Source organism: Littorina saxatilis, linkage group LG14 (assembly GCF_037325665.1).
Source record: "Littorina saxatilis isolate snail1 linkage group LG14, US_GU_Lsax_2.0, whole genome shotgun sequence".
Taxonomy (NCBI): Eukaryota; Metazoa; Mollusca; class Gastropoda; order Littorinimorpha; family Littorinidae; genus Littorina; species Littorina saxatilis.
Genome location: NC_090258.1, coordinates 11,945,973 through 11,973,932, shown reverse-complemented (window position 1 = coordinate 11,973,932; position 27,960 = coordinate 11,945,973). Strand labels below are relative to the sequence as shown.

The 27,960-nt window shown below is 40.8% G+C and overlaps 2 protein-coding genes and 1 long non-coding RNA gene across 3 annotated transcripts; 2 read left to right on the top strand and 1 right to left on the bottom strand.

The window, feature by feature from the left end:
- Window positions 1–75: 75 nt before the first annotated feature.
- LOC138947120 (max-like protein X) lies at window positions 76–19,062 on the bottom strand. The gene is made up of 9 exons (XM_070318567.1): window positions 18,943–19,062; window positions 10,958–11,027; window positions 10,136–10,264; window positions 8,900–8,997; window positions 8,545–8,641; window positions 7,827–7,926; window positions 5,752–5,836; window positions 4,165–4,281; window positions 76–2,341 (listed from the first exon to the last, which is right to left on the bottom strand). Exons 3-9 carry the CDS (start codon window positions 10,260–10,262, stop codon window positions 2,276–2,278), a joined length of 690 nt encoding a protein of 229 aa, XP_070174668.1. The 5' UTR covers window positions 10,263–10,264; window positions 10,958–11,027; window positions 18,943–19,062; the 3' UTR covers window positions 76–2,275.
- Window positions 14,422–17,030, top strand: LOC138947109 (uncharacterized). Its single transcript, XR_011449551.1, has 2 exons — window positions 14,422–15,404; window positions 15,650–17,030. It is a non-coding gene; the product is annotated as an uncharacterized lncRNA (long non-coding RNA).
- Window positions 19,063–21,699: 2,637 nt separating the features above from the next.
- On the top strand, window positions 21,700–26,549 carry LOC138947108 (uncharacterized). The gene is made up of 3 exons (XM_070318557.1): window positions 21,700–22,616; window positions 23,404–23,494; window positions 24,481–26,549. Exons 1-3 carry the CDS (start codon window positions 22,491–22,493, stop codon window positions 24,822–24,824), a joined length of 561 nt encoding a protein of 186 aa, XP_070174658.1. The 5' UTR covers window positions 21,700–22,490; the 3' UTR covers window positions 24,825–26,549.
- Window positions 26,550–27,960: the final 1,411 nt, after the last annotated feature.

Here is a 27,960-nt window from a genome sequence, read left to right as displayed (position 1 = left end):
AGTGAATTTTTATCCAAAGTGTATCCATTGTTTACCACACACACACACACACAACTAGTAAGATCCAAACACATGTTCTTATTGTAAAATTATATTGGAACCAAGCCCTTTGTGTTAACTCACAGGTAACACATGATTCTTGCCCCTGCAATATGTACTTGCACAAAAATATTTTTACATTACAATGTACTTTACTTCAAAGTCAACCTCTCAAAAAAAGGAACATTATTTCTGCTCCCCTACAGCTCAATGCGCTTTTTCAGGGCCTTGAACAAAATAAACATCAATTGCAACAACTTCGGACACTTTCAGAAAAGCCTGCTATTATATTCACTGAGCACAGTTGTGCATTAATCATTTCCTTTCAATCTGTTACACTTCCTCATCCCTGTGGAAGAGCCATTTAAATTTAGCAAAAATGTCAACCGGCACATTTTCTTCTTTGATTGAATTAACACATCTATGATGTCGCAAATTTTGCAGTGATTAGCCATTGCACAGGACATCCATGAAGCAAATAATCTTTATATGTACATGATGCAACATCCACAGTGAAATCTGAAAAAGCAAGCATTGTCTAATTGCATGAACAACTCGTGATAATCCACACTTTTAAAACCACCCAAAGCAACAGGCTGCTTGGTAGGAACTAATAAGTAAAAAAAACTAGTGAGTACGCTGCCTATTTTTTAAACCCAATATTTCTCTAAAAGTATGAATCCAGGCCGTCACTGAAACCAGCCGCACTGCGCACAGATGAATCGAGTCTGATACAATGAGTAGATTAAATGAATAAGCAAAACATCTGTCACAATTTAGACCTTTTCAGTATCTAAGCAGCTCTCGCGAGATATCCACGAGACACGCTTTTTGTTATGCGTTGAACATTGCGAGAAACTTCGAACCTCGGCTTTCGCAGCTCGCACGAGATTGCTGTACCACATGCTTTAAAGTTTGCGAGAGCTTGAGAGATCTCGGAACACCGATAGGGTCTATAAACATCAACCATATGGCCTGGCTGGTCGCTGACTTCCTGTCTGTTACTTTCAGATTCAAACTAATAAAATGTCATCAATTTCCAGTTAACGCCATACCTGCTGGAAAACTTGTCGGCCTTTCAAACTTGCCGCCACAATGCTTTGCTGTTGGATATTGCTGGCATAAACAAACAAATATAATGATCATAAAAGAAGGAGAATTGGTACTCTCTTTCAATGTTCATAATTAAGAGCACTTACATTCCTTGGTCATTGTCCTTTGATCTTATCAACAACAAAAGTAAAATGAAGATTTCACCATAAAAGATTAAAAAACACAGCAGCTTCAAATAAAAAGCCAGCTGATGATTGTAGTGGACAAAAAAGGGTGAAGTTGTCACAAGGCCTTGGCAATGCTTGTTTGAGGTCAGCAGGCCATACAAATAATAAAATTAAAGTAAATATAAAAAGCTACTCACACAAGACACAAAAGTATACTGCAGTTTAAAGCCATCATATTCTGAAATCTCCCTACATGTATTTACTGAAATGTCAAATAGTGAGCAATGCTATGGTTTTTAGTATACCTACTTTTTAGTGCTGATTTTGACTCACAGAGAACAAAAACCTGTCAGCGGGGACTTTGAAATTTACTTAAAATCATAAAAAGTCTCATGTTGGCCTAAATACCCCTGGGCCAGTGTATCACATGATTGAAGCTAAACAGCGAGTTGGTAAGGTAGTTGATGGCCGATAAAGCTGAGGAAAGGGGCACAAAATGTATCTATTATAAAAACATTACAACAATTTTTCAAAGAAAACCAGATCCTTGTACATACAAATGGTGACAAAACATAAATGAACAACATAAGAGTGTTAACCGTACAATTATGACGGAGGATGTAAAACCACAAACTGATCGACTTGAAATGAAAACCAGAGTAATAACTGCACAAATCACGACAGTACAAATTAAAACCCAAGCAGATGGTGATTAATAAATGTGATATGAAGATGCACGCTTTATGAACTCAAATGACGTCTGCTTGTTAATGCTAAATGGTCAAAACTCATGAAGGGGTGATACAAAACAGGGGGGGTGGGGGGGGGGGGGGGGGAGAGTGATGAAGGCAGTGCATGCAATCAACATCTTCCAAAAAGAGGTCACCAAAACAAATGAAAACCAACAAGTTCTATACAAGATACTGGAGGATGAACACTCATAAACAGCAGTTTTCAAGAAGGCATAGGTTGTGGATGACAGATGATGAAAATGATGATGGGCATCCTATTGCTGGCTACTGGCTTGCTGTCAGCTGATTGTTAAGCTGAGTCAGAATGGTCATGACCGCCTCGCGGAGAGACTGAAAAACACAAATAAGAGAAAAAGACGCTGATAAAACACACTTTTTTTCATTGGAAAGGGGCAGCTAATTCTAATCATTTTCTGAAAATGTTTCAAACGTCTTAACAAGATAACAATGAAAATGAACTCACCAAAACACGAACTATACAAACACGAATAGGACCGGTTTCGACATACTGGTCCTATTCGTGTTTTTATTGTTGGTGTTTTGGCCAGTTCATGTTCATTGTTGTGTTCTTCTTGATCTTCTCACCTGCAGTCTCTTGTTCTTATTCAAACATCTTAGTGGAAAAGTAATGATGGAAAGGCTTGTCAAAACCATGTTACAACGGTAAGGAACAAGAGGCTTGTCAAAACCATGTTACAACGGTAAGGAACAAGAGGCTTGTCAAAACCATGTTACAACGGTAAGGAACAAGAGGCTGCAGGTGAGAAGAACTAGAAAGTGTTAACAATGGAAATAATTATACTCATCAGTACATTCATTGTTGTCTTGTTCATGTTACAAAGTTCAACACTTTTGAACATTTTAGCCCTTTTGTGTTTCCCATCCAAACCTTGTTCGTTCTACGTGTTGCTTTTGCTTTTTGTTGCCCTTTGTGTTTGTTTGTGATCCTGATGAAGCTTTCATAAGCGAAAATTCGTACTGTATTGTGCTGTCCTTGTGTCGGTGAGTACAGAACTCTTTTGTTTTTTACTTTATTTTAATCCATATCAAATGTAAGTGTGTATACTCCCACATACTGCTGTCTGCCTATATCACATTCATTACAAACTCATGCATGCTATATCCAACCATTCCAACAATAACATGAGTACAATGCAAACATGCAAGTCACTGAAAAACAAATTTTCTTGGTTCCATCTCAATCATTATGTGGGTTAAATCTTTATAAAGTGTATACTTAAAAGTCAATGTCGTTAGTATGGGGCATAGTAGGTAGTGGGCTGCGTCCGTTAACTCGGGACAGACCCACTACTGAACACTGTCGAAGTGACTCAGCAGAAATGCAGTGTCATCTTCCGAGGGTAGCCTACTGCAGCAACCCGACATCCCCCCCTGGAGCGTCTGTAAATTCGACAAGTCTGGCAGCGGAACGAAATTCAGAGGTGGTTGGAGCAGTGAGTGCAGGGACGGGGCGGTGTGAGAGCACAATGGGACAAGGAACAGGTGTAAAGACAACAACAACAACAACAACAAATCTTTATAAAGTGTATAGTTAAATCTGGATGTGTATTATTATTTGATTTGGAATTGTGTATAGAATAATAGATTGATTTATGTTTTTGTGAGGCGCTTAGAACTGTTTTAAGATTTGCGCCATACAAATATCCTCATTATTATTATTATTATTATTATCAGGCAAATGTTGCTGCATGAAATGCTAAGAAAGGGAAGTGAGCAAGTGGACAAATCACTTTTTATTTTTTTATTTTTTTTATTATTTTTTTATTCTTACATACATCATACAAAAAATAAACACCATCATATCTACATAATAACAATGCTTCCTTCCAAGTACGTATGCATCAGCCACAAGAATAGTACGAGGCGGAGGTTGAACGTAAAGACGAGAGAGTGAAGAAAAGAGAGAGGTAGAGAAAGAGAGAGAGAGAAATGGTTAGAGACATCACCTACCTGTGGTTTACAGTACTCTTCCAGCCAGCTGAAGACACAGGCTGACAGCTCAGCAAAGTTCGCCACAGATATGGTTAGAGACATCACCTACCTGTGGTTTACAGTACTCTTCCAGCCAGCTGAAGACACAGGCTGACAGCTCAGCAAAGTTCGCCACAGATATGGTTAGAGAAATCACCTACCTGTGGTTTACAGTACTCTTCCAGCCAGCTGAAGACACAGGCTGACAGCTCAGCAAAGTTCGCCACAGATATGGAGGAGTTGAATGAGTGAAACAGGACATCCATGATCTGCTGAAACTGAAAAACAAACACCACATATTTTGAATATTGTGTAGTGAGCATTGCTGGATCCATTCCTTAATGAATTGCACACAGTTGAAAGCCAAACACATCCATGTTTTTTTATTCTGAATTTCGAAACGTTAGCAACGGATTCATGTTTTTACCGTTATTCGTATAACAGGATCATTTCTAAACCATGTCTTCTGAGTTCCATCCTGCACACTTCAGTACACTGGACTTCCAAATCACTTTTTAATTCACTTTAGTTAGTTTCAACATTTTACTTTCATTCTCTTTACATATTGTCTGGAAATGTACCTCCACTTCGAGACTCCCTCCTTTTAAAAGGCCTTATTTTTCCAGACCTTTGGAGGTACTTTTCCTTCGCCTGAAAAGATCTCTAGCTCGAGAATGTGTTATCTTACATGCCTCACAACCTCACGTACTACAGTCAATTCCGGTTAATCGGCCATCCGGATAATCGGCCAATTCCGGATAATCGGCCAATTTTCCCTGGGACCGAATCTTTTCTTCATACGTAGTTATGTGTTAAAATGTTCGGTTAATCGGCCACTTCGGATAATCGGCCATAGTTCAGTCAGTCCCAAAAGTGGCCGATTAACCCTTACGCTGCCAATCAAAACTTGCGTATGTGCATTCCTGACTGCCAGGGAATATTGGAGTTCGGGGTGTAATAATTCACAAAAAATTCTAGTTTCAAACTGGCAGTAGGTAGTTAAGTAAAACCTATGTTATTTTTAAGGGAAATTGAACCAAGAATCTGTTTTTAGTGTCTAATCATGGAAATAATAATTAGTTTGGCTTATAATGATGTTTAAATATGAACTTTTGAAAAATCAGTCCGGCGCATCTTCCGGTGCCTGTGGATCAAACACAGGTGGCTGTTTTGCTCGCTCCAAGAAAGGATTATAATCACTATCATCTACCTGTTTCCAACGAATCGTCCGAAAGAAGATCTCCCCCTTCCCCTGTCAGTATCCATAGTCATTTGCACCCCCTGTAGCGTCAGTCCGGCTTTGTTTTTCCCTACTAGGGCCCGGTCGACTTCCACCGTTTGCCATTTTGACGAGTCGAGATTTCTCTCCCCTATCCTGTCGCCAAGGCCGAAAATAGCCTTCAGACGCAAAACCGCGTCACCATTTATGTTTATTCATGAGAATGAGGTATCCTACCAAGCCATTGGCTGCTATTTTTGTGTCAGCAGTGACATCGCACTTCTGGAAAATCCCGGAACGGTGAAGACGGGTATACCCGTCCTAAGGCAGGCAAGTGGTTAACCGGAGTCGACTGTATATACATCACATGCCGTCATTCCGTACTTTCCTCATACCATCCTGAAGAAGACAGTTTGTTGCTGCCGAAATACTGACTAAGAACGCACTAAACCTGCTTACTGTTGTGTTCTCTTTTTGTTCAAATGCCTCACAACTGTCTAAATTGCACGTTGTACAAAAAGACACTTACCACTTGAAACTTGACTTCATCTGAAACCTGGTTCTGGCCATGCACCGGTGTGTTCTGGTGAGTCTTGACAATGTGTTCATAGTTCCTGCAAGATACAAAGGTACACAATTGACATCATCAATCTTCTCTTTGTTCATGGGCAGAAACTCCCACGTTCACTCATGTTTTAGCACGAGTGGGTTTTTACGTGTATGACCGTTTTTACCCCGCCATTTAGGCAGCCATTAAGTTTTATCTACATTTCTTTCTTTATTTGGTGTTTAACGTCGTTTTCAACCACGAAGGTTATATCGCGACGGGGAAAGGGGGAGATGGGATAGAGCCACTTGTCAATTGTTTCTTGTTCACAAAAGCACTTATCAAAAATTTGCTCCAGGGGCTTGCAACGTAGTACAATGTATTACCTTACTGGGAGAATGCAAGTTTCCAGTACAAAGGACTTAACATTTCTTACATACTGCTTGACTAAAATCTTTACAAAAATTGACTATATTCTATACAAGAAACACTTAACAAGGGTACAAAGAGAAACAGAATCCGTTAGTCGCCTCTTACGACATGCTGGGGAGCATTGGGTAAATTCTTCCCCCTAACCCGCGGGGGTTTATCTACAAAAAGTCACATTTACTCCAATGAGAAAAAGAACATGAATTAACTTCAAACTCTGAGTATATCTCCAGTGTTCTTGAGTTGTTGTTGTTTGGTTTCTTTTCTTTTTTCTTGACAGTGTCACAGTACAGAAAAACAACTCATGTTACATTCTTGAACAGCAAAGGTCTTCACGTTTTGCCTGAAGTGACGATGAGCCAAACTGACAAACCACAGTAAAGTGAAAGTGAAGTCAGTACTTGTGCTGAATTAAAAATTCAATAACAAATTCAGAATCCAGTAAAGATGAAAAGAACAGTACTGCACAACAGCAACTGACTCTTACCTGTAAGGTGTTCGACTCTACCTGTAAGGTGTTCGACTCTACCTGTAAGGTATTCACTTATCATTCCCCCTGCTCGTCAAACATTAACAGGTTTAACAGTACAATGGAACCCCCCTTTTAAGACTCCCTCCCTTTTAAGACCCTCTTTTCTCAGACTTTCTGTTCATAGCCTTTGTAAAATTACCCCCATTTTAAGACTCCCTCCTTTTTAAGACCTGATTTTCTCAGATTTCTGGAGGTCTTAAAAGGGGGTTTCACTGTACCAGGGAAACTTGACGGCAACTCGAGCTACACCACAAGACCCAGGCATACCCTTCAGTGCACAGTAAAGCCTCGGTCATACAGGCGACTCAGTCGTTGCGATTCAGTCTTGCGATTCAGTCTTTGGCCGATCGCACATCACATCGTAGGCCATTGACCCGTCACACGAAGAACGATAGACGAACGACTGGCGAACGACAACTCCACGCGAGCGGGGCGGAAGTGACGTGTCATAGTAAACACGGCAAACGCGCTTTGCGAGAGCAGACGCTAAATGTTCGAACGTCGCTCTACCTTTCTGAAAAATTCCTTTCAGCATTACGCCTTTGCAAGAAATAAAGTTCCCAGACAGCTGCAATTAATGTTTTCCAACCGCTGTACACGCCTAAAACGTCTCCTTTATATCTGAGTAAAAAACTGTTCTTCCAAAAAGTTTTGAATCGACGAAGAGACGCTGTACGCCACTGTCCGCCATTATTTTACGTCACGGCGTCAAGGCCGCAGCAACGGGTTCTGATTGGCTCTGTTGGCTCTGCCCCTGCGATTGACCGACGACTGGATCGCAGGAATAGAACATGTTCTAAACCTCAAAGCTACGAGGGAATCGCATGAGACTGAGTCGCAGACTTGTCGTAGCTGTTTTCTACGACTGAGTCGGCTGTGTGACAGGGTAAATCGCGCGACTCAGTCGCATGTGTGACAGCCCTCTAACTCCCTCATCCAGACCTTCATGCAAGGTCTTACTGTTCACAACATATGACATAACATAAGAGGCCTATTAGGCTTTTCAGCCTTTTGCCTGCTATGTTGCACAATTGATGATCAAAAATATAAGTGTTCATAACTTGTACGCTGCGTACGTCCTATTGCTTCAACTTACGCCTTCATAATCTTGAGGGCCATGACTTCTTTTCGGAGAGAGTCCAGCTCGTCTTCCTGTTTCTTCTTCTGGCCGCCCAGAAACTGCATGTAGTCAATAGCTATTGAGAAAAAAGAAAGAACACTACTGAAATTCATCTGCACCATAACCATACATGCTACGCATACAAAGTGAATAGTAAAGAGTAACGCACATACTTCAACACACACACACACACTCAGACATAGGAACATACACAGACAAACAAACAAACATAGGGACAAACACAGACAAACAAACACACAAACAAACGTAGGGACATAAACAGGCAAACAAACACACATTAAAAGAGGAAGGCCGTTTGCTCTAAATTGCAGTGCAGCATTCATGGTAAACATCAGAGGCACTACTGAAACTACCAACCCCTAATCATTTCCTCTAGAAATATTCAATCTTTATTTCCTCTGTCTACAACTCAACATAACAAGCATAAATGATCCTTCTTTCTGTTCCACATGTTTCACTGAATGTTTCAGCGCATAACAGATTGTGATTTACAAGGATGGCAGCAACAGGCACACATATAAATGGCCTGACACACACACACAAACACACACTCACTGCCTCACCAACTTTCCATGAAATAAACAGTAAACAAATTCACACACACACACACACACACACACTGCCTCACCAACTTTCCATCCCAACACACAAACAAATCAAGATAAAACCTTACATCTCTGCAGTACGGTAGCTTTGCTCATTTTCTGCGATCCCAGCGAGTCTTGCTGGTGGCATGTGGGCACAATGGACAGCAGCTCATCATAGCCTTTCTGTGGACACAATTCCACACAGGACACAATAAACTCAGTTCTAATACGTACTGACACAATACTTAAAACAATAATTCTACATGGTTGAAGAACTTGTGTATCTTTCATGTGCATCAGTAGAATAAGATGAAAAGACTGAGCCTGAGTCTAGAATACGATTCTTGTTGCTGCTAGCTTTCCACTATGAGGTACTTCAGGAAGCAACCCGAATTTTTCAGCAATGGGATAATAACGAAATGGAAATAAGTCTTCACAAACCTTTATGGCATCACGACGTTTCTGTTCCGCCACAGTGTGAGCCTCTCGCCTCCGATCCTTGTAACTCTGTGCCTTGCCCGAGTCGCTGTCCTCGTCATCTGAAACAACACACACTTCATTATTTGTTTGTTCATCGCATTAAATTGATCAACCAACCAACCAACCAACCAACCAACCAACCAATCAATCAATCAATCAATCAATCAATCAATCAATCTTCTTCTTCTTCTTCGTTCGTGGGCTGAAACTCCCACATACACTCGTGTTTTTGCACGAGTGGAATTTTACGTGTATGACCGTTTTTACCCGCCATTTAGGCAGCCATACGCCGCTTTCGGAGGAAGCATGCTGGGTATTTTCGTGTTTCTATAACCCACCGAACTCTGACATGGATTACAGGATCTTTTCCGTGCGCACTTGGTCTTGTGCTTGCGTGTACACACGAAGGGGGATAAGCCACTAGCAGGTCTGCACATAAGTTGACCTGGGAGATCGGAAAAATCTCCACACTTAACCCACCAGGCGGCCGCGGCCGGGATTCGAACCCTCGATCTTCCTATTAAGAGGCCGACGTCTTACCACCCCGCCACTGCGCCCGTCAATCAATCAAAATAAGTAAATAGTCAGTGCTGTTCCCAGCATCTGAGGGCAGAACAGGTCAGTTGGACCTGGATTGAAAATATGTATGGCTCCTTCTTTTTCTTCTTCTACGTTCCCAGCCATGCTAACTCTTCAATCCGGTCCGTAGGGCAAAGTTCACCGCAGCGACATTATCGGCCCCCAGAGCTTCTCGTGGGCACCCACTGGACTGAGCCATGTCTTGCATCTCAGGGTGTCGAAAGAGGGGGAGGACTGCAGGATATGGGTGGGGGGTATGCGTCTAAATGTCCTGGCTTTATTAGCTTGGTAGGAAAATTGACGGCCAATAGACATCCTACAGGTCAAAACTTTGGGATGGTCGACTTAATGACTGGCCATGTTTCACTGGCTACTAATGCGTCATGCTAAAAAGGAACTTGTCAATGACCAAAGACCTAGGCCTGGGAACACCACTGAATAGTTTGAGAATCAAGAATAACGTAAATCATCAGTTCCTTAACTTTTAAAGTCCTACACCGCGCCGTTCCGCTCATATGCCTTTGTCCTGTACCGCTTGCAACCACTTATTCCCTCACATTTTCTAACCCCTTCGAACACCCAAATATGCCATTAAGAAAACCAAAGTGTGGGACCAACCTGTGTTATGAGCAGAGGAGGCAGAAGAGGTACAACCAGCAGCTGAACCGGTGCTACTGGTGCGGGAGAATGTGAACCGCTGGTTGCCTGTAGGGCTGCTGTCTATCTTGATCTCGCTGGGGTCCATGGCTGAAAAAGCAAAAAATCTGAAATTACTTTAAATTGTTGACAGTTACAGTTCACTACAGAAAATAATACTTGCTTGTCAAATTTTGAGTGGTAATGCTGCTTAAAGTGTTCAAATCAGACGATAGTTTTTAATTAAACTGTTAATGCTATTTCATTTCAACATCTTACACACTAACATTTCTAAACGTGTAATCTCCAGAAATGCCCCCTTTTACTCATTTTTCCCAGTCAGCAATGACTGCTCACACACTTCCAACACCTGGCCTCACACATTCACAGTCAGCAATGACTGCTCACACATTTCCAACACCTGGCCTCACACATTCACAGTCAGCAATGACTGCTCACACACTTCCAACACCTGGCCTCACACATTCACAGTCAGCAATGACTGCTCACACACTTCCAACACCTGGCCTCACACATTCACAGTCAGCAATGACTGCTCACACACTTCCAACACCTGGCCTCACACATTCACAGTCAGCAATGACTGCTCACACACTTCCAACACCTGGCCTCACACATTCACAGTCAGCAATGACTGCTCACACACTTCCAACACCTGGCCTCACACATTCACAGTCACAACAGCTATCCTACACAGAAAAAAAGTATACAATCTAGTTACCAAAATATTGAAATCTCACTGTACAATGATGATTTGATCAAAAGAAATAAAATAAAACTCACTGCGAGTACGCTGATGATATGTCGTTTGTTCCGAAAGCGTCTCCGGAGCACTTTGTTCACTGAACAGCCTCTGTAACACAGAGTAGGATAGACAAGTTTAAAATAACAATCACAGCAGCGAAAATCTCACAGAAACTAGTGGGAAATAGAAAGACACAAACAAAAACTCAAACTAAGGGTTTTTTCCGGTGTCTGTTCAGACTTAGTTTTTGTGTGGCATAGTCAATGTGTGTGGCATAGTCAATGTGTGTGTATCATTGTATGCGTGCATGTGTGAGAGTTAGTGTTGTCTTCGCCGACAGATTATAGCTGTAAAGCATGCATGCAACTGATCATGCAATTTCAAAAAAGAGCAGCGCATCTTCTCATGAAAAAGGACTGACAGAGAGGAGCCAGTGCAAATAAAGTTCTAGTATTAACAACAATCAAATTATTTAATTTTAAATCAGGATCTTGGAACATATCTTTCTCAGAGAGTCAAGTGCCCTATCATACATGTGCAGGCAACCCTCCTCCCCCCCCCCCCCCCCCCTTTCAAAACAGGCAGTCCAAAGCTAACATCTTTCACACACAGAAATCATCCACCTTTAAAAAAAAAAATCAAAAATAAATCTTGAACTGTTCCACTACTGATTGTGCTGAATCATACCACAAACAAAAGTCGTCCAGACTTTAAAAAAATAGTACTCTACCGCTCCCATGCAGGAAAACAGATCATCCATCCAGTGCGGAATAATCAAGTCGCTCATTGTTTTTTAAAAGACAGATACAACAAACACCCCAAAACTTTTCTTCACCTCCCTCCGACCACACTAAACGCCACTTTTTCAACCACCCTTGTCTCACTCAGCCTCTGAGTTCCACAATACCACAACGTCTATATTATCTTCCCAAGATGTCTTGCTCAAAAAATCTGCTAAACTGTCTTAACAAACAGCAATAATGGCAGTTTATTACATTGTCCTCGGGAAAGAGTTTGCAAGAAATTTTCCCCCCATGCATGCACACCATGAAAGAAATCAATAAGAGCACGTGCAGCACGTGTGGTGTGTGTTCCAGTTCTGTTTGTGTAATCGCCCCAGTCTCCCTGTTCCCCCTGAACTGTTATTGATTGGAGCCGATCGATCAAGTTTATTCGCACTCTCAGATCAGAACTGTTGTTGTTGTGGTCTGCTACCTCAAAGGAAGAATTGTCGCCAAAGTGTTGTGTGTGTGAACAGTGCGTGCAAAATGACCTGTTTACTTGGATGTCTGTCTTGCTATAAGACAGACATCCCAACTAGTTGCTCCCAACTACATCATCGAAAAGCTTCAGCGTGTTCAGAATCATGCCGCCCGCCTCATCTTTCGTTCTTCCAAGCATGACCACATCACCCCTCTTCTTCAAACCCTACACTGGCTGCCTGTTCAACAGAGGATTCAGTTCAAGATCTCCACACTCTGCTTCAGAAACTTTGATCTATCGTCCCCTAGCTATCTTTCTGACCTTCTTGATGTCTACTCCCCCTCTCGCTCCCTAAGATCCTCCGCAGACACCCGCCTTTTTAGGATACCATCAGCACGCACCAAAACATATGGCCAGCGCACCTTCTCCTACCAGTCCCCATCCATCTGGAACCAACTCCCACATTCACTCAGGCACTCCACATCTATGCAATCATTCAAAACCTCACTCAAAACACACCTCTTCCCTCACTAGTCCGTTAATGACCACACATCACCCTCTCCTGCTGGTCCTTGATCTGTCTCTTTCTTTCTCCTTCCCTTTCCAGCTCTATTCTTCTTCTCTCAACAAACTTTATGTATCCAATACTTTATTTATTTATTTACGACTGTTTTTCCGTCTAGAATGCATGTGCCTGTAGTTGGTATGAGTGAGTGCGTCGCGTTCTCGCTGTGCGCCTGTCTGTGAGTGTATGAGTCCTTGTCGATTTGTGTTTCGTATAATGTTCACTATGTATTTTATATTTTGTAAGCGCCTAGGGCTATATTTAGATTAGGCGCACAAATGTTCATAATAATAATAATAATAATAATAATAAGAACCGTTGCTGTTCTGTGTTGCTCCTTCGAGTTCAAAAGAAGAAGAGGTCTAATGTTAATATGAAGAGAGAGTACAAAATGACTTGTTTGTTGAATGTTTTTCCCTCTCTCCCTTCCACTACTCCCATCTGTTAGTGTTACTGTTCAGGTAGTTCAATTAACAAGTGACTGGTTCTTGCAAGTGTGTGTGTGTGTGTGTGTGTGTGTGTGTGTGTGTGTGTATGTGTGTGTGTGTGTATGCATAAGCATGTGTGTGTGTGTGTGTATCTGTCCAACTGTTTGTGTGTGTGTTTGTGCACACACCTGTAAGTCTATGTGTCTTGTTGTCAAAGTCAGTTTCCATGCACACGTTTAAGTTGTGTGTGTGTGTGAATAGTCAGAACTGAAAATGAAAGCTTACTTCAACAGGAGACAGGCATAACAAATGATGCATTTAAAGGCCCCATCTGTCCTCATAGCTCTGTCTTCTTCTTCAAGTTCTTGTCTTCATTTATCTTCATTTACAATACTAATGCCCCACCCCACACAGTAACCATGTCTCATCTCATCCCCAACTTAAGCTTCAAGCTGACACCATGTCACGGCATAATGATCACAGTGGTAATGATCCCTGCAGGAAACAACCCTAACCTCATATCAGAGTTCAGCCCTATCAGTATCAGTCACACAGCCATGGGGCAGGGGGGGTCGGCCCGCTATTGCGCGGGGCCGCTATTGCGCGAATCTTTAGGGTTAAGGTTAGGGTTAGGGTTAGGGTTAGGGTTAGGGTTAGATTCGTGCAATAGCGGCCCCGCGCAATAGCGGCCCAGCCCCGGGCAGGGAACCATAAATCAATGCATTCAGTAAACAATTCTCTTGTTGAACAGTTGTTCTCAGGGGTTGAAAACTGTGCCTCTCATGCATGCCTGAAACAGTGAAAGTAGTTCCAGAAATTGCTCTCCTGTGCACATGGTGCTCATGCATGCTTTTGGGTCACTGTGTCACACTCACTATTATTACTATAATGTCACAGTACAATGTCTGGAAATTTGTCTGTGAACTGAGTGTCTCTAGTTCCTCTATCGCTTAAGCAGTACACATATTATGCAGATGCATGCGTGAACGGGAGCTATTAATTTTATCCAAACACAGTGAGAGAAAAAAAAAATCAACATGAAAAACAGGTCTAGTTATAACTTATATGACCAGTGAGGCCTGACAAATGTTTTTTTCTTACAAGTTACATAAACTTGCAAATGAACAAAAATGAAGTTAATTATCCATGTAACAAAATATTGTTGTACATATATTTCAATTCATTTTGTTCTTAATGGTGTGATCAAAATCAGTCTAACTAGCGTTTGGATGGAGGGGGGATGGGCACCGTTTTGCATAAATCTCGATCAATACCTAGTGCTATTTAAGACAATAAGTAGTCACATCAGTAGCGGAAAAGTAGTGGAGAAAACAGTGAGTGTGCATGTGCCGCAGGGCTGGATCTCGGGAGGTTCCTGGGTTTCATTTGAATTATAATTGTGCATTATGTTACATGCAGTAAAAACGTGCATGCAAGTAACTTAACACGACAAATGCATGTTATGTACCTGCAGTCATACTGACATTTTCAAATGGCATTGCTAAGATGAACTCAGGATTTCATTGACTGGTTCAATCCCACTTTGAAAGGTGACTGGATGGAAACAGTCAACAATTTTGCTTTTCAAACTGTTTAATGCTTCAAAATAGATTAAAGGTGTTTGCATGTAACATGACACCATAGGTTTTGTGTAAAGTTACTTTCAAACGTATCTTGAAGAATTTCACATTTTTGTGCACACTAATTGCACACTATAATGTTCAAAGAGTGGATCATTTAGTACAAGCATTTTTTTTAAACATGTGTTTGAATGTCACATAACACAAACATAATCATAGACTAAGGGATTATTCGGTGTTAAGTTACATGTATGAGTAAAAATTGCCGTCAACATAGTTTATTATCTTTTCTTTCTTTTCTGTGGATGCTTTTTTTTTAAGGCTGCTTAACAACCAAGATATGGTTTAATGCAGGTCAACAAACAAACAAAAACCCACTTAATCTATTGCTTGAATGTAACTTTACTCGGTAAAAACAAAAATTCACAAAGAAGGTGAGTGTTTTCAGACTAAGAGTGAATAATTATGTATTAGGATGAGTTTTAACAGTATGTGTTTGAATCACAATGTAACATAACACACACATGATCAACAGCATTAGGAATGCTATTTCAGGACACAAAAAAGTTTGTTTCATCGGTCCAGCATTTAATTTTTTTTAAATTTTCTTCCTTCCCTGGACACTATCAACTGAGACAACATCCAGTGAAGTTTGCAGAACAGAGTGGTGTGGACTCAGCTGACAATACTGTGACCTGCATTTCCAGGGGTAAGAGTACAAGGACTTCAATACATTCAGGAAGAAATTGTGAGAATTGAGGCACTGGGGATTTATTTTTTTTGTTTGTTTTAGTACCGATGATACTAGTTTTTGTTTAAATGTACACGAATATATTAACATGCATGGTAATTTATGTTTAATTCAATCAAATTGATGATTTTCATGAGATTAGTTATGTGGAACTGGTACGCTTTGAATATCACCTCGGAATTTCTTGTTATTTTGTGTTGCAGATTCAAGCCCTCATTGGTGATGGTGCAGAAGTACATTTCCTGAAGAAACAGCGTGAAAGCAAACAGACTTCTATGTGTGGCCCTTTGTTCCCATGCACTAAGATTTCTGAAGCTGTACTGTTGTCATGTATTTGTTTAGCATGAGGTCAACCAGCCTAGATGCATTCCCTCCATAATAAAAAAACAAAAACAATAAAAAATAATACGAGTGGGTGGAACGCTGTTTTGTTAATATTTCAAAACTGTCATTGATTTTCATGTATGCAGAGGCTCTTCTATTCCATCTGTCAGTGCCACATCTGTGGTTAGCAGCTTCATGTTTGTTTTTGAGTTCATGTTGTGCTGTTGTCTAGTTACAATCTGAAAGATAGGAAAGGCTGGTTGGTAGCAAAGTTTGGTTGGTGGGACATTTTTGGTTGTTGCCCAATGTTTTGTCTAACATTTGCTGTTTTGTTTGAGTATTTCTCTTTTGATTACTAAGGTGTAGCTGAAGTAATAACAAAAGTTGAATGGATATGTTTGCCTTTCCCTTATTCGGGATATTTTGTTTGTTGCCTAAAACTGGCTCTGAATCCACTTAAATTCAATTATTTCACTGTCTTAAGCACTCAATAGGTCATTCAATATTAAGAGAATGTTTTCTTCAATTACTAGTACGATTTAAGTGATTAAGAGGCTGTATAACAATTATTTCACCTTCAAATAGCACTAGTTGGTGTAAAGTTACTTGCATACGTCTTTTCTTGTTATTTATTCTTTCCCTTTATCACTTGGACTCACATTTTTGGATGTGAAATATGTTTATATCTATGTATTTACTTGTAGAACATTTAATTCTGGATGGATTTCTTTTTCTGGTGAAAAATGGGTAAGAAAAAGGATAGGTCACAGTGTTATGTTACATGCATGTATTGCTAGGTTTTCTATTTTATACATTAAAACGAGTAAAACAATTGTTGGGATACTTTAACCTTAATTAATACTTTAACTGAAGTATTTCATACCTTGACAATGTAGGAGCCTTTAATACAGTACATTTACTTAGTCATTTTACCTTGAAATTAGGAACGCCTGATGTTGTAAATGCATGGTACATTATAACATAATTCAGAAATTGGAAAAATGAACTTTTTCTTCTTACAATTAAATATAAAGATAAGGCTTAACATATTTGAAGACTTTTTGTTTGTTTATTTTACTTAAATATGTTACTTTTTTAACATTGTGAGTCAAATGTTCTGCTTTGTGTAAAGTTACGTACATGCAACAGTTACATGCAGTTTTCAATACTGTATCAGACTAGAACACTGTTGTTATGATTTAATCATTGAAAGTACACTTGTAGCAGGCTGTTAAAGTTAAATAAAGACCTGGAATTAAACTGGATTTGTTTTAAGTTGATGTTGATTGAAAGGGTCACGGTGTTACCGTTACATGCAAACCAAATACATTTTCTTCAAATACTACTCAGTAAATAGCCCATTTGAAATTTCTTTTGGTAGGAAGTATCAAGATAACTATATGCTCCAATTTAAGTAAAAAAGATTGTTTTATGACAAAATTATATTTGTCATGCTCATGTCACAGAGACTGGACACTATTCTGTACTCTTGACCAATTATGCTCTTTGCGCTTGACACATGTAGCCATGCCAAATGTTGGAAGCCCCTCCCTGTCTCACGCTTGGTCCATCCCTGGCGCATGTGTGAGCGCCCGTGTTTATAAATGGTCCAGAAACAATTGCTCTCCTGTGCACATGCACATGCACAAGCGCTTAGAACTGTACCCACGGAATACGCGCTATATAAGCTTCCTATTGATTGATTGATTGATAAATGGTCTCTCTCGCTTCCACATGATCTCTTTCTCTTTGTACGTGTGTGTCTTAATCAATTTCCCTTTCTCGGCCCCGTTTCATTTTTGAGAGGTAAAGTATACATGTGTGTGTCACTGTGTGTGTGTGTGAGTGTGTGTGTGTGTACACGCAGACATGCATGGTAGTTTTTGGGTTGTTTTTTTTGGTACGTCTCTCTCGCTTTCTCACAAATCTCTTCCTCTTTGTACTTGTGTGTCTCAATTGATTTATCTATCTCAATCCCACCCAGTGTTTCCTTTCTGAAAGGTAATTCAAGTGTGTGTGTGTGTGCATGTGTTAGTTTGTGCACATGCAGTCCTTGTGTGTGTTGCTGTGTCATGTGTGTGAGAGAGAGAGGGAGTAAAGTGTGTGTGTGTGTGTATAACGAGAGAGATGGTGGATTTGTCCTTCGCTGGGGTATATACTGTGACTGGTCGATGATTGCTACTGCTAGTGCCAAAGGCTACTGCTACTGTTACTATTCTTATTTGGGTAATTAGTTTCACTTTCACATACAACTATATACTATTACCAGTGCTACAAACTAAATGTGTGCGAAAAATAAGAAGTAGCAGTGGTAAACTTTTGTGTGTTAAAAACTAAAGTTCAAGATTACAGTAGCAGCAATGCTGTGCATATTGAACTCTATTTTGGCAAGTCTCTTAGTCAGCTGAGGGGATATTATTATCATTAAAACTTAAACACCTTGCTCGGTGTATAGGCACCTGATGATGACAGTTGACACACACCCACGCGCTTGTGAGGTAAGAAGAAGTAGCAGCAATGCTGTGCTGTATTTCGTCAAGTTTCTAAGTCAGCTGAGGGGATATTAATAATCATCATTAAAAGTATATAATCAAATATCGACAACTCTTCACAAATCATGTTCACCAAATCTCAAGAAGTTGTACAGAATGTTACAGATCCGGGAAGACAACCATTTCTCCTAACCATAAGTGATCCACGTTCGTGCAGCATTGCCCACAAACGCTAAAAATAGGTCTACGTAAAGTGGACTTCGTTGTTTACAACATGAAGAATAACCTCGGCATCGGAATTATGTCTGCTTTCTGAACAAAATAATGGGTTAAGAAGGATTTCAGTTACAACATTGATTCCAGTACAGTCCATTGAACTTCTGACATGTATATTCTATTATTAAACATAGCAGATAAGTTGTTGTGACCTACTTTGTAACCCATATCTCCTGTCTAAAGTCACATGCACTAAAGTAGTCAACATGGTCGACGGATTAGATCGACACCACTTCGTTTCACTTAAAAATTCTCACTCTGATTGAAAAGGATCTTTAAAAATTGACTATTATTTACTAAGCCACAACTACGCAGCCAAACTTCACACCCTGCGCCAGCGGGTTTTGAGTCACAGTTGTGATAAACGTCAGTAATTTCGATCACAAAATATCTTCACTACTTACCCAGCTAGGTCGTCGCCATTACTGTGACGTCATATGACACAAACAATGTCGTCTGCTACAAGGGACAACCAAAATAGTTAATTCCTGTGCAAGCAGAGTTGTCAAAGTTGGCACTTTTTGTTTCAAAAGTGGAGGAAAAATCTATGAGAAGTGATAGAAAAAAAAGAAACAGGCAATAGCGAGTTAAGCGGTAGCGGTCCATATCAAACCGAGCACCTGGCGAGGAAAATTTTAGGTGTTGTACATGTGCCCAATCCCCTTCTATGTTAAAACATTTAGTCAAAACTTGACTAATTGTAATAAATGATAACCAAGTTAGTATGTACCCACATTTTTGTTAAAACTTCTATACCCAATAGTAGGCACAGTTCGTGCACAAAGAATGCTACTTTCTCGTGTATTATCGAGAAGAATATGCCTCAAATTGACAAAATGACTGTGTTGATATCGCTTCACGCGATTTGTTTTGTTTGTTGAATATTGTTTTTTAAAAATGACTAAAAAAATGAAATCAGAATTTTCACAAACGCATATTTATTTTTTTCGTGGAGATGACAACGCTGAATAGATTTAAAAAGACAGAACTGTTGTATGCACGTCGAAAGAGTGGGAAACTTGTATGGAACAATTCAAGGGAACTAATCACGACATTACTTTTGTAGAAAACAAGCACGGTTGCTTCCCTTACAGTAGGTGACAATGTGAAAATGAGTTCCTAAAAGAGTAATTTGTAAACTATGGGAAAGAATTGGATTATTTTCACACGTTTACATTTCTCTAAGATTTTTCTTTTTTTATGGCCTGATTTTCTCACATTTTTGACGGGCTTAGAAAGGGGATTCCATTGTCCCAAAAAGAAGTTAAAAGCATTCTTGCAAACAAAAGAGAAAAATTGAAAGAGACAAATGGAAGTAACAACAACAAAACAGTTAAAAACAGTGGGGTGCTTTTGGAAATAAGATACATGTAAACATTCTAATATAGTACTGTCAGACTCAGACCCAGAAGAAACAAAGAACGGACATTAATAATTGGGAATAAAGTTACAAGAACTACAATTGAACCCGTCTTTGACATTAAATCTATTCATTTTCACCACCGATTTTCTTCACTTGCAAGAAACTGACCTGGTTTTCTTCCTTGAAGTAGTGTACTACTTTAATTTGACCAGGAAACAACATTTCAGTCTCGAGCATATATCGAATCAGAAAGCTGAATGCCGGGGGAAAGCTGAACGCGTTACACCGGCTCCTGCACCGCCCTTTGCGGGTCACAGCTCTTCATTGCAGAATTTGTCAGTACATGTACACCTAATCTGACAGATGCGTCTCAGACATGATTTTGCGGATGAATGTCTGACTGAACTGCTGTGCGCGTTACCTTTGTCGTCCTGCACGTTCCAGCGCCGTAGCCGTAGCGCAGGACCGATTTTGACGTTCGAATTGAAGATGGGCAGCTTCGTGGTTGTGCGGCTGATCTCTCTGGAGGCCCAGGGGTGCGTTGCATAGGCAGAGCGCCACAGAACGTTTGCGAATGTTTTCTATGCAACGCATAGTTTTGTTGTGGCGCTCGCGAGCGTTAGCAAGCGCTCGGTACTATAGCGTAACAATTGCGAACGCTCGCCGAGAATGGTCTAGGAAACGGGAGTTTGCGGGGAACATTCTGGAGCATTCTGTAACGTACCTGAGAGGTGGCACGCCAAAAACTATTGCACTGTACTGAGCTTTCCGGTTGACTCTCTCTCTCTCTCTCTTTCTTCCTTTCTTTCTCTCCCTTTCTTTCTCTCTCTCTCACTCACACACACACACACACACACACACACACACACACACACACACACACACACAAACATACACACCCACACACTCGCGCGTGCGCAAACACACAAACATACATGTGTGTATTTGCGTGTGTGTGCGTGTGTGTGTGTGTGTGTTAGTGTGTGTTTTATGTGTGTGGTGCGTGTGTGTGTGTGAGTGTGTGTGTGTGTATAAGGTTGTGCGTGTGTGTATGTGTGTGTGTGTGTGTGTGTGCGTCTGGATGTGTCAGTATGTGTGTATGTGTCTGGGTGTGTGTAAGTGCATGTTTGTGTGTGTGTGCGCGCGCGCGTGTGTGTTTGTCCGTGTGTGCGTTGGTATGTATGTGTGTGTGTGTGTGTGTTGAGGGTGGTGTGTGTGTAAATGTGTATGTGTTTGTGGTTGGGCATGTGTGTGTGTGTGTATATATTATATATACTAGAGGAATACCCGGCTTCGCCGGGGTGAATCGCGAGACAGAGACAGACAGCGTGGCGGTTCATCACAATCACCTCTGCAGGCGAAGTCCTGTCAAACGGGATTGAGAATTTTAGAGCTTATTTCTTAGCCCTATATTATCTGCTGTGGCTTCTCACATGCCAGAACATACAGACAGACAAAAGCCGCTAGACCCCATCACAAACAGAACTCTATAATACATAGGTTTTTGCCTACACACACACACAAACACACACACACACAGAGAAGCCGTATATATATATATGCATATCTGTATCTATAAATATATAGAGATAGGTGAGAGTGTATTTTTCGCGTGGCTATAAATTGATTCGACCTTTTCACTTTGACAGTAAGAACAACTTACGGGTGCAAGGGAAGCGTTCTGGACAGCGCAGTGACATTCTAAAAATAGTCACTCTCAGAAACGGGAATTTGGGGTGAACGGCGCGGAGACAGACAGCGTGGCGGTTCACCACAACAAACACTGTACATAAGGAAGACGTGGAACTTGCGAAGAAAATGCGAAAAAGTGTTTGTGGGTTATCGTCCCTAGTTACATGCTGACGGCGAAAACAAAATGGCGGATCGCGTAGGTACCGATCGCGTGCGAGGTGGTGGTAAATTGTGCTCGGCTTTTTGTTGCAAGAACGCCCGTTACAAACAGAGCTGCTTCGGGAAAACTTTCCACAAGTTCCCTAAAGAAGAAAAAAGGTGGGTTGTGCAGTGATTATTTCATCAGGTTTACCTTCTTCAGAATGAGAATGCAATGGCTCGAGTCAACTCACTCAGATAAGCCAACTGTCTCTGGGCATTTTTGTCTGCTATGAATCATGATACTACAGTATTTATAGAACTAATATGCAAATGAAATATTACAAACATAGCATGGATCGGTTCATCCTGAGATTTCTGTACTAGCTGTACTATGTACGCGTGTGTCTGCGTGTGTACCTGTGTGTGCATGTGTACACTGTACTTACGACTGTGAGTGTGAGTCAGCAGTCAGTACAAAACAACAGTTTACACTTGATGACAAACTACCCGTGGGCATATTTGCCGAAACCTTTATCAAACCTTGCTTACGGGAAAACTACAGTACAAAGGTACATCACTCATCCGTTTTGCGTTCAGGCAGAGCGTTAGATTTAGACTGAAGATCTGATTTAGCTTTTTTTGTCTTTCCTTTTTGCTTAGTTTAACAATAACATTGTTGTTTTTATTGTCAAACTAGGTGCAGAATATGGATGCAATTCACAAGGCGAGAGGACTTTGAAAAGCTGCAGCCAGCTGATGTTCAAGGTCTCAAGCTTTGTACTGATCACTTTGAGGCCAACCAGTAAAACAATCCTGCAGAGAGGATCACTTGTGTGGAATGCTGTCCCGACATTGTTTGCAGTGCCCAATCCACCACCGAAGGTTATTTATTTATTGGTTTTAGGTTTTTGCAAACCAATGAAGCACACTATTAAATGCAGGCTGAGTAATGACAAGTTTGAGGCTGATGTAAGAATTGAAAAAAAACAGCATTGTTCCCATCAAATAATGCCTGTTTGCATTTAGCGCAAAAAAATGATAAGGCCAACAAAAAAAAGTTACTTATTTTGGATCGACGTCTTGATTATGATGATATGATGAACTTATTTTGCCAAAAAACAGCCCCAAATGGCAAAAAAAGTATAGGGTCGGCGTCAACAACAAAAAAGTTGTATGTTTCTGGTCACCTGACCCTACCTATGTTTTCCTGACGACCCTAGACTTTTATTTTGCATTTTCAAAAATAAAAGGGGTATTCGAAAATCAATTGTTTTCCTGCTTTTCAACAAAATAAGTTAAAAAGATGGTTTAAAAAAAAAAGTTTAGAAAAAAAATCTCCACCTTTAGTCATGTTAGGCCACAAAAAAAGTCTGTTTAAGGTAACATAGGCCCCCCAAAAATAGCGTCGGTAGGTCGGCTTTTTATTTTTGTATTTTAGCCATCTGAATATTTTAATTTCATTTTTTAATGCCCCAAAAAAGTCTAGGGCCGGTGGGAAAAAAATAGGGTTGGTCCGGATACTGTAAACAGATTATTTTTTGTTTTGCCTTACGAGAAACATACACTTTTTTGTGTGGCCTAAGACCAATGCCATGAAATTGGGAGAATTGTTTCATTGTGACTGGGTGTTGGTTGTGAGTTTGTCAGTTAAAGAGCTGTGCATTTGCAGGTTGCTAGTGGGAGGAAGCCACCATCGCAAAGGGTAGCTACAAATGAAGCCAGCACCGACCTGTCGCCTGATGCACAAATTGTTCAACCAGGTAAGAGATTTTTAACCATGAAGAACACCCTGACATCAAAAAATGTTTAAACCCATCCATTACATAGTTGATAATTGCTGTATAGGGTGACGGGCGGGGTGGTAAGACGTCGGTCTATTAACTCGGAGGGTCGAGGGTTCGAATCCTGGTCGCGGCCGCCTGGTGGGTTAAGTGTGGAGATGTTTCCGATCTCCCAGGTCAACTTATGTGCAGACCTGCTAGTGACTTATCCCCCTTCATGTGTACACGCAAGCACAAGACCAAGTACGCACGAAAAAGATCCTGTAATCCATGTCAGAGTTCGGTGGGTTTTAGAAACACAAAAATACCCCGCACGCTTCCTCCGGAAGCGGCGTATGGCTGCCTAAATACGATCATACACGTAAAATTCCACTTGTGCAAAAAAAATGAGTGCACGTGGGAGTTTCAGCCCACGAGCGCAGAAGAAGAAGAAGAAGCTGTATAGGGCGGATGCATGGATGGATGAAATTGTACCTGTAGTTCCAACACGTAAAGATGGGAAACATATCCTGTTAGAGGCATGGTGTAACAAGAAACAATTAAGTGGCTCTATTCCCATCTCCCCCCCCCCCCCCCCCCCTCCCCTTTCCCCGTAGCGATATAAGCTTCGTGGTTGAAAACGACGTTAAACACCAAATAAAGAAAGAAAGAAAGAGGCATGGTGTGTGAGGAGTTTACCTGGTACTGTTGTCCTAATCAATCAATCAATCAATCAATCAATATGAAGCTTATATAGGGCGTATTCCGTGGGTACAGTTCTAATGGCCTCACCCATTCAGTACCAAACAAGGTCAATTCCATCATTGTTCCACATCGTATCCATAGTTGCTAACACACTTCATTTCTGGCCTGCCTTCCTACGCTATTGTTTATTTTCATTTTGTGATTTAATTACACATGTTTTAATTTCTTCCAGGTTGTAACTTGTTATGGTTATGTTATTTTATGTGTGTTTTCTTTTTTAGATGACATTCAGGCGATCCTGGAGGACATAGGATGTAAAGCATCAAAGTCGTCATCCTCCCCATCCCCTCATGAAGCGGAACTTCGGCAGAAGGTCAACAAACTGAGGAGCAAGGTTTTCCGATTAGAAAAGAAAACGATGGAACCCCGTGTAAAACGAGCGAGTAAATTAGCCAAGCCTCCCAAGAAAGACTTTGTAGTAGAACAGTTGTCTCATATATTATCAGGCGAGGCGAGCTATTTTGCCATTTATGCCTGTTACATATTTACCGGTTATCTGCTGCTGTGTCCAATCCTGGCAGAGACGGGAACGCATGTTACCAAGGAGCTGAAGGAGAGTCAATGAGATGAGAGAATGTGATTAACAATTGCCAACTCTCTCCGTACAAAGAGGGTCCAAAATTGTATAAAAAAAAATTGATGGTAGGCAATTCAAAATTAAAAAAAGGACTCTCGGAGCATGGACTTAATGAGTCAAAAATTAAAGAAGGCTCTATGAGCCGAAGTACATGTTTTGTCTATTGTCTTTTTTATTTTGAATTCCCTACCATCTATATTTTGATACAATTTTGGACCCTCCCTGGTGTGTTGTTTCTGATGTACCTTTTAGTCTGTTTACAGTAACATAGGCACACAAAAAGAGGGTCGGTAAATCGGCTTTTCTTAATTTTTTTTTATAACCATCTTTTTAAATTATTTTGCAAAAAAACAGGAACAAAATTGATTTTTTTTTCTTTTTCTTTTTCTCCAAATGCCCAAAAAAAAAAGTCTAGGGTTGGTCTAGAAAAATAGGGTTGGTCGGGATACCGTAAACAGGCTATTTTGCTTTGTTTTGCCTAAGCAATGACTAACAAACTTTCTTTAGGGTCTGACATTGTATATACTATACAATTTTTGGGGTATTAACTAAATACATGTATACAGTTTTCGATTCCTTTTATACTTTTTCACAAATTAGCCCCCCCCCCTTTTTTGAGTCACTTGAGAAAAAGTGACTCTATGTAATCGGTCAGTGTTAGTCTGTCCGGCCGGCCGGCCGGCCGTCCGACCGGCCGGCCGGCCGGCCGTCCGTAGACACCACCTTAACGTTGGACTTTTCTCGGAAACTATCAAAGCGATCGGGCTCATATTTTGTTTAGTCGTGACCTCCAATGACCTCTACACTTTAACGATGGTTTCGTTGACCTTTGACCTTTTTCAAGGTCACAGGTCAGCGTCAAAGGAAAAATTAGACATTTTATATCTTTTCTCGGAAACTATCAAAGCGATCGGGCTCATATTTTGTTTAGTCGTGACCTCCAATGACCTCTACACTTTAACGATGGTTTCGTTGACCTTTGACCTTTTTCAAGGTCACAGGTCAGCGTCAAAGGAAAAATTAGACATTTTATATCTTTGACAAAGTTCATCGGATGTGATTGAAACTTTGTAGGATTATTCTTTACATCAAAGTATTTACATCTGTAGCCTTTTACGAACGTTATCAGAAAAACAAGGGAGATAACTAGCCTTTTCTGTTCGGCAACACACAACTTAACGTTGGGCTTTTCTCGGAAACTATAAAAGTGACCGGGCTCAAATTTTATGTGAACGTGACTCATTGTGTTGTGAATAGCAATTTCTTCCTGTCCATCTGATGCCTCATATAATATTCAGAACTGCGAAAGTGACTCGATCGAGCGTTTGCTCTTCTTGTTTTGTGTAGTCTGCCCTGGGGGCGGGAGGTCTCCTAATTTCGGTTTCTAGGGTCACCTTATGCTTCCCCATGAGCTGAGAACTTAATTTAAAATGAGCCTCGATTTTTTTATTTGTATTTTGTAATTGTGCCTTTGTCCAGTCACAGGATTTCACTTTGTACTTAAAAACTTGGCGCTGTCATCATTTATTGCTATTTATTGTTCAGTTGTTCAGTATTTATTGCTATTGGGCATCAGTTGTTCAGTTGCCCTCTTTCGAATGAGCCATGCATGCATTATGGATGTGTTTAGCGAATTGGGATACCTCAAGCAATGTAAAAGAAGAAACAATGTGAAGCAAACATATAGCACCAAATAAAATAACCGAATCAGAATGGAAACTTCTTCAGTGTATGTGTGTGTGTGTGTGTGTGTGTGTGTGTTTGCTGTTTTAAATACCGAAAATGTGAAAATAAAGCAAGTCACAACATGAGAAAGATCGACTGTACTAGTCATAACAAAGCAGGAGACAGCCTGATCAGCATGCAGCAAAGGGGAATAACTCGTATTTAGCCATTCTCATTTCTAAGCATGCCCAATGAGGAAGTTATCCTTCTTCCCATTGTAGTTTCTTTGACCACAATCACCTTTGAAAGGCGAAGTCCTGTCAAACGGGATTGAGAATTTTAGAGCTTATTTCTTAGCCCTATATTATCTGCTGTGGCTTCTCACATGCCAGAACATACAGACAGACAAAAGCCGCTAGACCCCATCACAAACAGAACTCTATAATACATAGGTTTTTGCCTACACACACACACACAAACACACACACACACAGAGAAGCCGTATATATATATGCATATCTGTATCTATAAATATATAGAGATAGGTGAGAGTGTATTTTTCGCGTGGCTATAAATTGATTCGACCTTTTCACTTTGACAGTAAGAACAACTTACGGGTGCAAGGGAAGCGTTCTGGACAGCGCAGTGACATTCTAAAAATAAATAGTAACTTACAACTGAACGGGAAAGCCACACGAAGGAAGGGAGATAAACGCCAAACACTGGAGAAGATAAGGAAGAGTTACTTATAATGGTGAAATGAACACAAAAACGAACATGAGTTTAGCGCTGCGCGCTGAGAGCACGTGTTGAAATATCTCATCGATGATATTGTGTCCGGGGTGTAGCTGAATACGGTGTCCAAATTTGAAAAAGAACCACCGAGAACTTTGGCGTTGTGATGTGGTGTAGCGGCTATGGTGTGTCGGTATGGGGGCCCGGGTAAGCTGAGGTGGAACCAAAATAGCTGAGGTGGAACCAAAATCGGTTCCGCGCTGCGCGCTGAGAGCACGTGTTGAAATATCTCATCGACCAGGTTGTGTCCAGGGTGTACCTGAATATGATCACCAAATTTGAAACAGATCCATCGAGAACCTTGGCCGCGCATCGCGCACAGACAGACAGACACACAGACAGACACTAGTCGTATATATATATAGATGTGTGTTTCAGTGTGTGTCTGTGTGTGTTTGTGTGTGTGTCTGTGTGTATTTGTATGCGCGCGCACGCGCGTGTGATTGTGCGAGTATGTATGTGTGTGTGTGTGTGCGTGTGTGTAGTAAGTGTGTGTGTTCGTGTGCGTGTATGCGTGCGTGTGTGTTTGTGTGTGTGTGTGTGCAGTGTGTTGTGTGTGTGTGTGTGCATGTGTGTGTGTGCGCGTTAGTGTATGTGTGAGTGTCTGTGTGTTTGTGCTTGTTTATGTGTGTTTGTGTATATGTGTGTGTGTGTGTGTGCACGT